The sequence below is a fragment of the Fulmarus glacialis genome, unplaced genomic scaffold (genome assembly GCF_000690835.1).
Source record: "Fulmarus glacialis isolate BGI_N327 unplaced genomic scaffold, ASM69083v1 scaffold9096, whole genome shotgun sequence".
In the NCBI taxonomy this organism is placed as follows: Eukaryota; Metazoa; Chordata; class Aves; order Procellariiformes; family Procellariidae; genus Fulmarus; species Fulmarus glacialis.
The window spans coordinates 363-11679 of record NW_009218717.1 but is presented as its reverse complement, the minus strand read 5'-3'; the positions used below and the strand labels follow the sequence as shown (position 1 = coordinate 11679).

At 56.3% G+C, this 11317-nt stretch overlaps 1 protein-coding gene across 1 annotated transcript in view; it reads right to left on the bottom strand.

Annotated features, from left to right (window-relative positions):
- Positions 1-7733: 7733 nt before the first annotated feature.
- Positions 7734-11317, bottom strand: part of ZNF319 (zinc finger protein 319) — a 3935-nt gene continuing 351 nt past the window's right edge. The window contains exon 2 of the mRNA XM_009580122.1: positions 7734-9963. Within this exon, the coding sequence (XP_009578417.1) occupies positions 7929-9590 (1662 nt within the window). The 5' untranslated portion in view covers positions 9591-9963 and the 3' untranslated portion in view covers positions 7734-7928. The remainder of the gene's footprint in view (positions 9964-11317) is intronic.

Below are 11317 nucleotides of genomic sequence, written 5' to 3'. Positions count from 1 at the left end.
ACAGCACCTGCTCGCAAACCTCCAGCCCCTGCAACACGGTGGGAGCAGGGTTGCCTCCGCACGTCCCTTCGCCTCCCCAGCCGCTTGCGTCACCTCCAGCCCTGGCGCAGCCCCTGGCTGGCGATGCCAAGGGGCAAGCCAGGCAAGCTGCATCCCCAAACGCACAGAAGACCCATACGCGTGTGCCATCTTCACACGGAGCAGATGGGCCACCGGCACTCCTCCCCTGACCCAGCCTGCACTGGGAAGTGGGACGAGCCCGGAGATGGCCACCACCGGGATGCTGCCTCCATCACCAGGCTGCAGGGGCCAGGGAGTGCTGGGGCAGGAGATGCTCCAGCACCCACAAAAAAAAAAAAATCTCAGATTAATCTGCTGGCAACTTCAGCTGTCCCAAATGCATGCCTCCACGCAGGGGGGCAAACCCTCTGCTCCCCGTTGCGGGATGGATGCCGACCCCTGCGTCAGGGCTGGGGCTGGCAGAGGAGCCCCGGCTCTGAAAGCAGGGCACGGGGGCTGCTGCGTAATGCCTTGAAAACCCTGGATCACCAGGAAAAACCACCCCTGCAAAGGCAGCAAGCTGTGGTGAGCCCAACAGCAAGATCCTGGGGAGCAGCGGTAGCTCCTGTCAGGCGCAGTGTTAAATTGACTTGTTGCCCCTGCACCAGGATCAGCAGCAGAAGCAGCACGGGCCCGAATCCTGCACCCCTCGGGGCACAGCCTGGCTCAGGTCCCACCTCGCAGGAGGCTGCCCAGGTCCCACCCGAGAAGACGGTGCTGCCTGAAAGAGCAAAGCGCCGCAGGGACAGTTTCAAGTGGACTTTTGCAGGCTCAGGCTTGTGAAATCCTGTAGCGAGGGGTTCAAAAAAAGCAGCACCTGCTGATGGCTAAACCTGCATCTCCTCCAATGACACTCTGGAGACACTTTGTCTTCGAGCCAGACCTATCTACAAAGGACTTCGACTTATTTTCCGAGGAGAAACCCCGGGGAGGAAGGGGAAGGTTCTGCTTCTCACCTGGGTGATGCTGCCATCACTCCTGGCATGTTTGCTGGAGAACTACTTTCCATCCACTTCTGCTGTCCTTTCATTTGCATCCCTAGCTTTTATGTTCATGGGGCAAGGCAGGAGGGATCGGCGATGGTACCTGCATGGAAAACAGCTGCCAAGTAGGCAAGATCTTCTGGAAAAGCAACCAGACCTTAAGGGGCTCTTAATAAGGGGCTCTTAATAAGGTGCCGAGAGGATGCTGCTCCCACCAACCGCTCCCAGTCCTCCCCCAGCCAGAGCCTGGAGCTCTGGCGTGTGCAAAAATTACGCGGCTTTGCTGTGATTTAGGGAAATCAAAGACGAGAAAGTAAAAGCCCATGTAAAGCACCGGTGATGCCAAAGCAGTTTGCTTGCCTGCCCTGAGGGTATGGAGGATTTCCTCAAGTTCAAACACAGGCACAGCTTAGGACTATCAGCTGCAGTTTAACTCTTCATCTTCCCATGGAAATCGTCCAGCCAGGGATAAGAAATTAGGGCTGCTGGGAAAGGTATTGCCCTTCTGCCACCGGGCACGATCCTACTCGGTGGCACTAACATTCTCCCGAGGCTGCCACGGAGGGATCAGTGACCCGGTATCAGCGTCAGCAAAGGGGAAGGGGGTCCTGCCCCTCACCTGGGATGTGGACATCCCTCCTCCTCCTCCCAAGCATCTCTGCTGTAATTTAAGGAGCTCTGAATGGAGCAGCCAACTGAGAAGGGATGCGGAGACATCTCCCAGCCGTGGGATCCTGGGCGAGTGCTGTCCCCACTTTTGCCTCAGTTTCCCATCCCATCCCTTTCCCAAACCTTCAGCCAGAAACGTTTTCTCAGTGATCCAGAGACAAACACCCGTCTCACCTGGCCTGGGTGTGTGATGGAGCAAGTCAGGTTGTCTGCAGGTAGCAGGCTTCTCTCTTGCTATCACAGGATGCAAAAAAAAAAAAAAAAACTCTGGGAAAGCTGAAACAGTTGCGTGTGGGGCTGGGGTCCTTGGAGCACAACATGCATCAGCTTCTGCCTCCTAAACAGGAGCTCCTTTCTGGCAGGCAGAGAATCCTGCCTGCTTCTACCCTGAAGCCCCAGCAGCAAGCGGTGCTCTGGGGAGGGAGCAGTCCACCTCTAGCAAGGGGCAAAACCACATTGCAGACTCTGTTTGCATTTGCTTTTGGCCCCTGGGAGCCTGCCCATACCCTATGTCTTGACTTCTGGTTACCAGGCAGATGAACCACCATTCCTCCGTCAAAAAAGTTCAGGGGAAAGAAAGAAAACATGAAAAAAAAAATCAAGCAGAGCCAGACAGAGCACAAAGACAGACAGGGGAGGCGGTGCCTGGCACACGGCCTCCGCTCCAGAAATCTTACGCATCCACAGGAAGGTATAAATAACTATAAATTTATTAGTAAAGCAAAACCATTTGACACTCACACAGAAGAGCAGGATGTGTTAATACAATATATATACACACATACATGGAGTATCATCTTAGAAACACACAGAGAGCAGTGTTAAAGGCACTGCAAGCCACACAAACCTCAACATCCTCGGCCGCAACTTCCCACGGCCCTTGGACCCCTGCCCGAGGCACGAGCGAAGGTTGGGAACAGCCCGAGAACCTCCCCGGCCATGAAATCCCTCGGATCCATGGCTCAGAGGCATTCGGAGACAAGCCCATGGTCCAGCTCCCACCTGCGGTCCTGCTTGCCCCGCCGAGCATCCCGGGCACGCTGCAAGAGCAGCATCTTCATGTCCAGAAAGCGGCGGAGGCGGCTGCCGGGAGATGCTGCAGAGGGAGCCTGGCGGCTGGGGAGAAGCCGTGCTCACCAGGGCCCGGGGGAGAGCTGCCATCCCCAAACCCTGCCAGCCTGCCGTTATTGCATCTCAGCATTACGCCTGCATGTGCAGGAACCTTCCCGCAGGTGAACTTGTCACCCAAGGGAGGAAGAGTCAAACTCTGAAGAACAACAAGTTTTTTGCTTATTAATAGCCAGGCTCTGGCTGCAGCCTGGACTTGATGGTAAATACCCGAGGGAAGTGTAGAAAGTGCTCTCCTCCCTCCTAACAGTGCAAGGCCAGGCTTGAGCACCCAGAGATGGTCCCAAACGACTGTCAGAGGACGCTTTCCCCCTTGCTCTACACTCCAGCATGTGGGCTCCAAGAGCAGACCGTGCACGTCTTCCCATCCAGATTGCAGGGATGGCATCTGCTCCCTGGAGAGCTGGCAGGGCCACCTGGGCATACCCGCGGTCCCAGGGGTGTCCACGCCACAGGTAACTCAGCTCAGCCGCGTGCCTGATGCACAGAGCCACTGCACAGGCACTCCCAGGGGAACTGAGCAGTCCGACCCCACCCCAGTGCCATGACTTCTCCCCAGGAACGTCTGACAGCCCTTCACTGACTTTAACCCCCAGCCTTGGAGATGCGGCAGAGGGACCCACCATGGAAATGGCCGCTCTCACCCCAGTGCCTGTTTCCTACAGCTCTGCTCTGGTTCCCGGTCCTGGCTTGGACTCGCTCGCCAGAGCCAGCTGTACCACGGACATGACCCAGCTGAGCCAAGCTGCCAGGCCACAGGCATCGCCCGTGCCCAGCAAGATGGTTGACCTCACAGGGGAAGGACCAGAAGCACCCACTGGATTCCAGCAAGACTCGGGTCCCAAACACCTGACCTCATCATCGGTGGTTTGGTATCACCTGGATCCAGCCTGGGAGAGGAATTTGGGGTAGGCGGGAAGGGAGGAGAGAGGGAAGAGACCTCGCAATCAAAATGGAAAAAGGGATGAAAACCAAACTGCTGCTTACTAATGAAGAATTGAACAAAGGGCAAAGAAGCCTAGAAGGTCTTATAAAAGTATAAGCAAAATAGCTGTGGAGGTGAAGGGGCGGAGACACAGCTAAAGGCATCCTGTAGGTAGGATAAGGGGAAGATGGGAAAAAAGCCCAGGTAACAGACTACCCTCTTCCTGGACCCAGGAAGCCAGAGGAACAGCAGCCCTAGAAAGCAGGATTTATCTCCTGGACAACATCCATGCCGCCTTTGGCCAGCCTAACCCTTCCCGCCGCTTCCCCAGCAGCATCCTATGCTCAAGCTGTCCGGCGAAGAGAAAAACACTTCGGGAAGGACCATCCCCTACTCCGGCCCTACAGACCATCCTCAGGCAGTCTGGCAAGGAGATCTTGAAGACACACGCGAGCGCTTGTCACGAGGCTGACTCAGCAACGGCTCCAGCACGGCAACCCTCCTGGGTGCTGTGGGGTGATAAGTGACGCGAGAGGCCAAGCAGAGGCAGCATGAAGAAGCCTGAAAGTCTCTTGAAATAACTCTCAGAAGTGCAACACAGGTACAGAGTAGAAACACGTTTTAATCCCAAGAGGCTTTGGCCGCAACTGCTCTTTGGTTTGAAAAGGAAACACCAGCAGTTAGCAGAGAGCCCTTCACGGTGTGATGCCCAGGGGACATCGGCCCCCCAAACCAGCCCCTGCCTCCCCACCCAGCACCGCGCTCCCAACACTCACATGCCTCCTGCTATTTCCATCACCTCTCACCTCACGGTAGAAAACATGACCCAAGCGCACAGCAACAGAGATCGCCCCGCTCCCCCAGCCCGCCTGTACGCAACACAGCTGCTTCCAACTAGACAATCTCCCTATAAAAATATACCTGAGGCTCTTGGCAGCCGCTCAGCCACCCACTCTGCACAGGTCCTGCACCCGCCAGCACCGAGGTCTGGCAGTAGAAGCCACCGTGGGCTTCTACTGGATTTGGACTGTCGCTGGGCTGCAAACAAGATGAAGAGACCGAGTCACCACGGGCCCACGGCCACTCCTACTTAATGACGCTCTAATGCCCCACCAAGATGTTTTCGAACCTGCAAGCACCTACTCACAGGCACCAGCTGATGACCTGGACCTGAGCTCGTCCCCGCTGAGCTCCCCACAGCATCCCCTTTCCCCTAGTTACGGGCCGCCGAGCGCACAGCCCTGGTGATGCTCTCTCTGCCCAGGGCACTGCTTGGCTGTTTCCACATCCTAAGTGGAGCCAGAGCTCTTCACTCGGACACCGAGGGCTTTCGCAGCTACTCAGCACGAGGGAAATGCTCCCCAACAGTCCCTGTACCCAGCTGGTACTAAGGGGACATGGCAGCTCCATGGCCAGCGCACGGTGCGAAGCTGTGGCCGGGGCCCACCGCCATCCTCCTCTGCCCCAAGCACCCGAGGCTGTCCTGCCATCCTGGCCCCTGGGGAGGGAAGAGAGCAGGGCACAGCCATTCGGGGGCCACGCTACCAATTTCTCCAAGCTCCTCCTCTAGCCAGCAGCTGCCCCAGAAAGAAATACAGAAAGAAATACAAAAGCCCCCTGAGGCTCCAGCAGCCTCCATTTCACACCCTCCTCTTACTAAAGATGAGCCTCTCTGCAAGCTCCCAGCTCTGGGCACTGATCCTGGCTGCCGGTGCCGTGCTCAAGCAGTCAGGGCGACCGCTGAACCCCCAGCTCTGTGGGACCTGCGGCAGCTGCGCAAGGCTGCTTCGGGCAAGAGCAAAGCTAACCACGGCCCGAGGCAGGAACAGAGCGAGGGTTCAGGTGGGTGCTGCGCTCCCCGGCTGGCCCTGCTCTCATGCTCGCAGCCTCCGTCACCACGAAGCCCTTCTGTAAAGACAGGATTAGCCTTCCTTGGTTTTACTCCTCATTTTTACTCCTACAGTAAAGCGTACACTGAACTTACTACATATTAAACAGCAAAAACCAGCTACCTAGAACCAAAGAGCACTTTAAAAATCCAAGTTATCACATCTCTTTTTTTTTTAAAAAGATCCAGTATGACATCAAGTTAAACTATACAGTATTTTTAATGAATATTAACAAACTGCTTTAAAAAAAAAAAGCAAAAAGAAAAAAAGAAAAGGAAAAAGAAACACAGACAGAAAACTCAGTAGGAAGTTCTACATCTCTGAGGCAGCATGAAGTAAGATAACCATCAGCCCCTCTTCCTTGGACAGCAGAGAGCAGGGTCTGCTTTAACCTCCTTAAAGCTGCGCATGAAGAAGACTCAGCCCCAAGGTCAGACCTGTCACTGAACTGTCCCAGCCCCTGAAAAGGCACCCCGTTCCCCCTCACCGTGCTGGAAATGGAAACGAAAGCCTTTCTCCACCTTTTAGATGAGCATTCCCTACCGGCAAAGCAGGCACAGCCCAACTCTCTGCAAGGTTAATCTGTCTATACTTGCCATGGACAACATTTATTAAACTTGTCCTAACTACCTGTGCAGCACGTGGGCAACTTACTGGCTGCTGTTCACTAATTACAGCTCGTCACAATATTCCTACCTCGTATGAGGGCCAGCCAAGATCACAGAAGAGCTGAGGCTGGCAGGGACCTCTGGAGATCATCTAGTCCAACCCCCTGCTCGAGCAGGGTCAGCTACAGCAGGTTGTCCAGGACCGCATCCAGTCAGGGCTTCAGTATCTCCACAGATGGATATTTAACATCTTAGTATCTCCAAAGACGGAGAGGGGAAGGCTGGTGAGCAACTCAGTAAGCAAGCCTTCAACCTCCAAGGCATCTAACTGGCACGTAACGGGTCTCTCGGTCATGAGAAGCCAGTAAAATCCTGCAGAGGAAAACACCTGAGGCTGCATCGACCTTGCTAGGGGAAATTTATTTTTAAGTGATGTTTACAAGAACTGTGCAAAACCTGAAAAATACAGAAGAGGTAAAGAAAGAGTAAAGGGGTAAAACAGGATCCTGCAAGAGGGGAAAAAAAAAATACTCCTCCTTTACCCACTGCTAACCTTCCCCTCCCCATGGAGCCGAGTCCCAGGCCAGGAAGGATTCTCCTGGCTTGCTCTGCTTCCCCTCCAGCAAATCAGACACCAAGCTCCCGGCACACAGCGTGGGTTACCGTCGACGATGGTAACATCTCCAAAGTTGTAGGTTATTAGTAGTGTTCGCCTCACCCTTTAGTGTTCGAACTGCTGGGACGGCCCTTTGCCTGACCCCCCTGGAGGTATGCTAACAGCCCAAGCGGTGCAAAGAGGGAAAGGGCCTGGGGCTGGAGGCAAGTTTTGGCAGGAGAGCTAGGTCCCTCAAGAAGCTGCTCTTAAACGCCAGGCTCTCGGGCAGGAGCAGGGCACGGAGGCTCTCCTCACCACGCGCTCTGGTGGTGGCGCAGCGCTTGCTGCTGGCAGGGATGGGGGGCGGGCAGGCTCAGAACCCTTGCAGAGTGTGACAGCCAGCGACTGCAGAAGCAGAAATGCCAAAGTGCTTTTTGGAGCTGTGCAGCCCATGGCTTTTCCCTTTCTATGCTCTAGAAAGAGGGAGAGCAGGGGAGGTTGGAGCAGTCAATCAACGCTAATGATCTGAAATGGTCCTCTCAATTGAGCTTGGACCGAGAAAGTCGGGAGATCCCAGCAGCGGAAGCCTTCTACTTCCTCGCCGAGCAGCGTACCCCGGGATAAGAGAGGGCTGACTCTGCCTTGCTCCCAAGCCCTCTCCAGGAGGAGAGTTACCCAGCCCTCCCCGCCGACCCCGCCAGGCAGGGCAGGGGAAAGAGGCCACACGCGAAGGGCTGCTGCCCACAACGGGCAGCTGAGCTCCCAGCACTGGAACTGCAGGTACAGCGTGAACTACAGCCCAGGGGACACCAGGCAACTACAGGCATTGTTTCCTCTTCCCACCTCCCTCCTCTCCTCTCCACCCCTTCGAGCTTGTCACGTCGTCCGTCGCCCCTGTGATACAGGTGGCCTATCAACCACAGAGGCCAGAGGAAAGTTTACCTGCCCGCCCACCATACCTCCCATTTCCCCCAAACTCCCTGGAGACCGTCTACAACCGAGGAGAGGGAATGGGAGGCCAAGGCTCAGGAGCGTCACACGCAAGCTGAAAGCCGCCGAGGGGCGGCAGGCTCACGGCAAGCAGGCAGCCACCTGGTAGGCGCCCTCGGCCGTGTGCTGGACGCTGTGCTCCTGCAGCAGGCCCAAGTCCAGGAACCGTTCCCCGCACCACATGCACTTGTACTGCTGCTCCCGGGCGTGCACGCTGTGGTGCTTGTTGAGGTGCTCGCGCTGCTTGAAGGCCTTCTCGCAGGAGGGGCACTTGTAGGGCTTCTCGCCCGTGTGCACGCGCCGGTGGCGCTGCAGGTCCGAGGCGTACTTGAACCGCTTTTCACAGTCGGGGCACTTGAGGGGCTTCTCGCGGGCCGGGTCGCAGCGGTGCTGCACAAACTCGGAGGAGGAGAAGAAACGTCTCTCGCAGAGCGTGCACTTGAGCGGCTTCTCGGCGCAATGGGCCAGCTGGTGCTTCTGCAGAGCCGAGGCCCGCTTGTAGGACTTGTTGCACACCGCGCACTTGAAGGGCCGCTCCGCGTTCTGCACGCACTTGTGCCGCAGCAGCTCCGAGGACTGGTTGAAGCCTTTCTGGCACACGTTACACTTGAAGAGGTTTTCTATGCCGTGCACGTGCTGGTGGTACACCAAATGCGAGGGCTGCACGAAGCCCTTCTCGCACAGGTTGCACTTGAAGGGCTCCTCGGCCTTGTGCGTGCGGCGATGGCGCATGAGCGCATACTGCTGCTTGAAGCTCATCTGGCAGAGGTCGCACTTGAAGGGCCGCTCCTCGCTGTGCGTGCGCTCGTGCTGCCGCAGGTCCGAGGGACGCTTGAAAGCCTTCTGGCACTCACCGCAGCGGAAGGGCCGTTCCCCGCTGGGCGTGCAAGGGTGCTGCAGCAGCTCTGACGACTCCTTGAAGTGCAGCTCACAGACGTTGCACTTGAAGAGGTGCTCCCCTGAGTGCGCGTACATGTGGCGCACCAGGTGGGAGCGGTGCTTGAAGGTCTTCTCACACACTGTGCACTTGTAGGGCCGCTCCGAGCTGTGCGTCCGTTTGTGGTGCACCAGGTGGGACGACTGGCTGAAGCTCTTGTCGCACAGCGTGCACTTGTACGGCTTCTCACCCGTGTGGATGCGCTCGTGCCGGGACAGCTCCGAGAGGTGCTTGAAGGTTTTCTGACAGATGGAGCAGCTGTAGGGCTTCTCTGAGGGGTCGAGAGGCTGCGAATGCTCTGCCTCGGGAGGCTTATAGGTCTTCTCACAGATAGAGCACTTCATGGCATTGCCGTTGTGGACATTGTGGTGCTGCGCCAGCGAGGTCAGGAGGGAGAAGCCCATCTTGCAGACGCCACACACAAAGGGCTTCTGCTCCACCTGGATGCACTGGTGTTCGAGGAGGTCGGTGGCCTGGTGGAAGATCTTCAGGCACTGGGTACACTGGAAAGAGCGGTCATGGCCTGGCAAGCACTGGTGCTCATGAGGGTTGGAGAGGTGAGCGAGGTCATGGCCGCACACACCACATTTGTGGGATGGCTCTCCAGCCTGGATGGCGGCGTGCTGGTGGTGCTGCAGACCGGGGTCCGGCTGGAGCAGGATGCCGTAGACAGCACAGCCCAAGGGGTTGTCAGCAGTGCTGGGCGGGATGGAGTGCTCTGGGAGGGCGGCTGCCCCAGTGTGGTGCTGCTGCGGTGGCGGCGGCTGCTGTGGTTGCTGCTGTTGCTGCTGCCAGCTTTCTGACATGCTTGGGAAAAAAAAACGGGATTTTAGCAGTGACAGCTTCAGCTTCTCGGTTGAAAGGGTTCAAGTAAAAACAAAAATCAAAAGTATCCAAGATCCTGACTCCCCGTAGCTGATCCCCTGAAGTCGAGGACAGAAAATCCAGCCCACAGCCAGGATCTTGGGAGGCAAAGAGGTGACTGAGACTCCACAGCCTCCTCCTTAGATCAGCACAAGTTCTTTGTGGACTGGTTTGGTTTGGCTTTTTCTTTTTTGGACAAAAAAACAGGAGGCAGAAGCAAGTGCCTTGAAGACAAGAGGAGGCCCTTCTCCGAGCTGGCTGCGATGTGCTCACATTTGGGAAGGGCGAGGGAGGCAGCCCAGGGAGCAGCACTCTCTGCAAGGAAGAAGACAGCTCATGTCAGGTCTTGGAGGAAAGACGGGCAACTCTTTAGTCAACCTCCCCCTATGGCTCACTTTGAAAACTCTCCTGCGTCCCTGCAAAGCTACCAGGAAGCCAGGGTGGGGGAGCTAACCAGAACCGAAGCCCGTCTTGTTGCTGTGCAAAGGGCCTGGGACAAGGCGTGCTCAGCCCGCAAAGGGTCAGGCTCTGCCCGGCCACAGCCAGGTATGCGTTTGAGCGGCGTGCTCTCACGAGAGGCAGCACAACCGCCCAGGTCCCAGCCAGCTCAGCTGTTACCCTGTACGCTGTCAGTCGCTGGATCTCCCGCTGGCTGGAGATCGGTCTCACGGGCTGAGGTACACCAAATACTGTGCAATCAAGAAGCTGCTGGGTTAGATTTTACAGATACCAAGGCAGATCCCAACCTGGTCCCACCCCAGCTGAAACACCCCTGTGAAGCTGTTGTGCTCCTCCTGCAGCTCGGATATTGGGCACATTACCCAAGGGATGCATGTAAGAGATTTCCCCCTCTCCAGGCAGCACTTGTAGACTAGGAAGAGCCAGAGAGCTCAGGTGAAGGTTTGTGCTCAACGTTATCCTATCCACAGACAAAACACAGAACCCGCAGGTATCGTGCACAGCACTCTCTGTGAAGATAAAAGAAGTGTTAAAGCAATGGCTCGGCTGAAACTCCTACCAAACCACGGAATAAAAGTACACTGCAGCCAAACAACCTACACCAGAGGTGCTGCCTGGCCTACTACAGAGCATCACAGGGGTTTTGCTTACTGAAAAGTTCCAGTCTTTCTAGAGATGCCCAGTAAAACCTGGTATCAACTTAGAGAAGAGTAAAACCTACCAGTGAGCAGCAAATAGCAGCAATGCCAACACGCCTCAAGAGAGAGGAAGGGTCCAGGCCTTGGTGAGCAGCAGCAGCTCCTGGGCCACAAGCCCCTAAGCCCGCAAAAGCACACCCGTTTCTGCGTCAAGCCACCTGCCCTCACCCAGGGTAAGTAAAATCTTGGTCTTCCAGGAAGGAGTTTGTTGTATTTAAAACTAAGCGATAAAGAGCATCAGAGAAAGCCACTTCCCAGCGTCCCCACCTCCCCCAGCACTCAGCTGAGACCGGATTGTGCCCCACAGCTTGGGCAGCGCTGGACCGCGCTTCTGCCTACAGGAACACTGCATTACTTTGTCCGCCGGCACAATTTTGGGCAGTAAAATTCCCAAAGGCGCCATCGCACGCCTGCCGGTTTGCAGGATCTCCTCTTTCTGCTACGTAGCTCACCTTGACTGTCGACACGAAGGGAGGGCTTGCAGTTACGATACCTAGCACCTGAGCTCGACA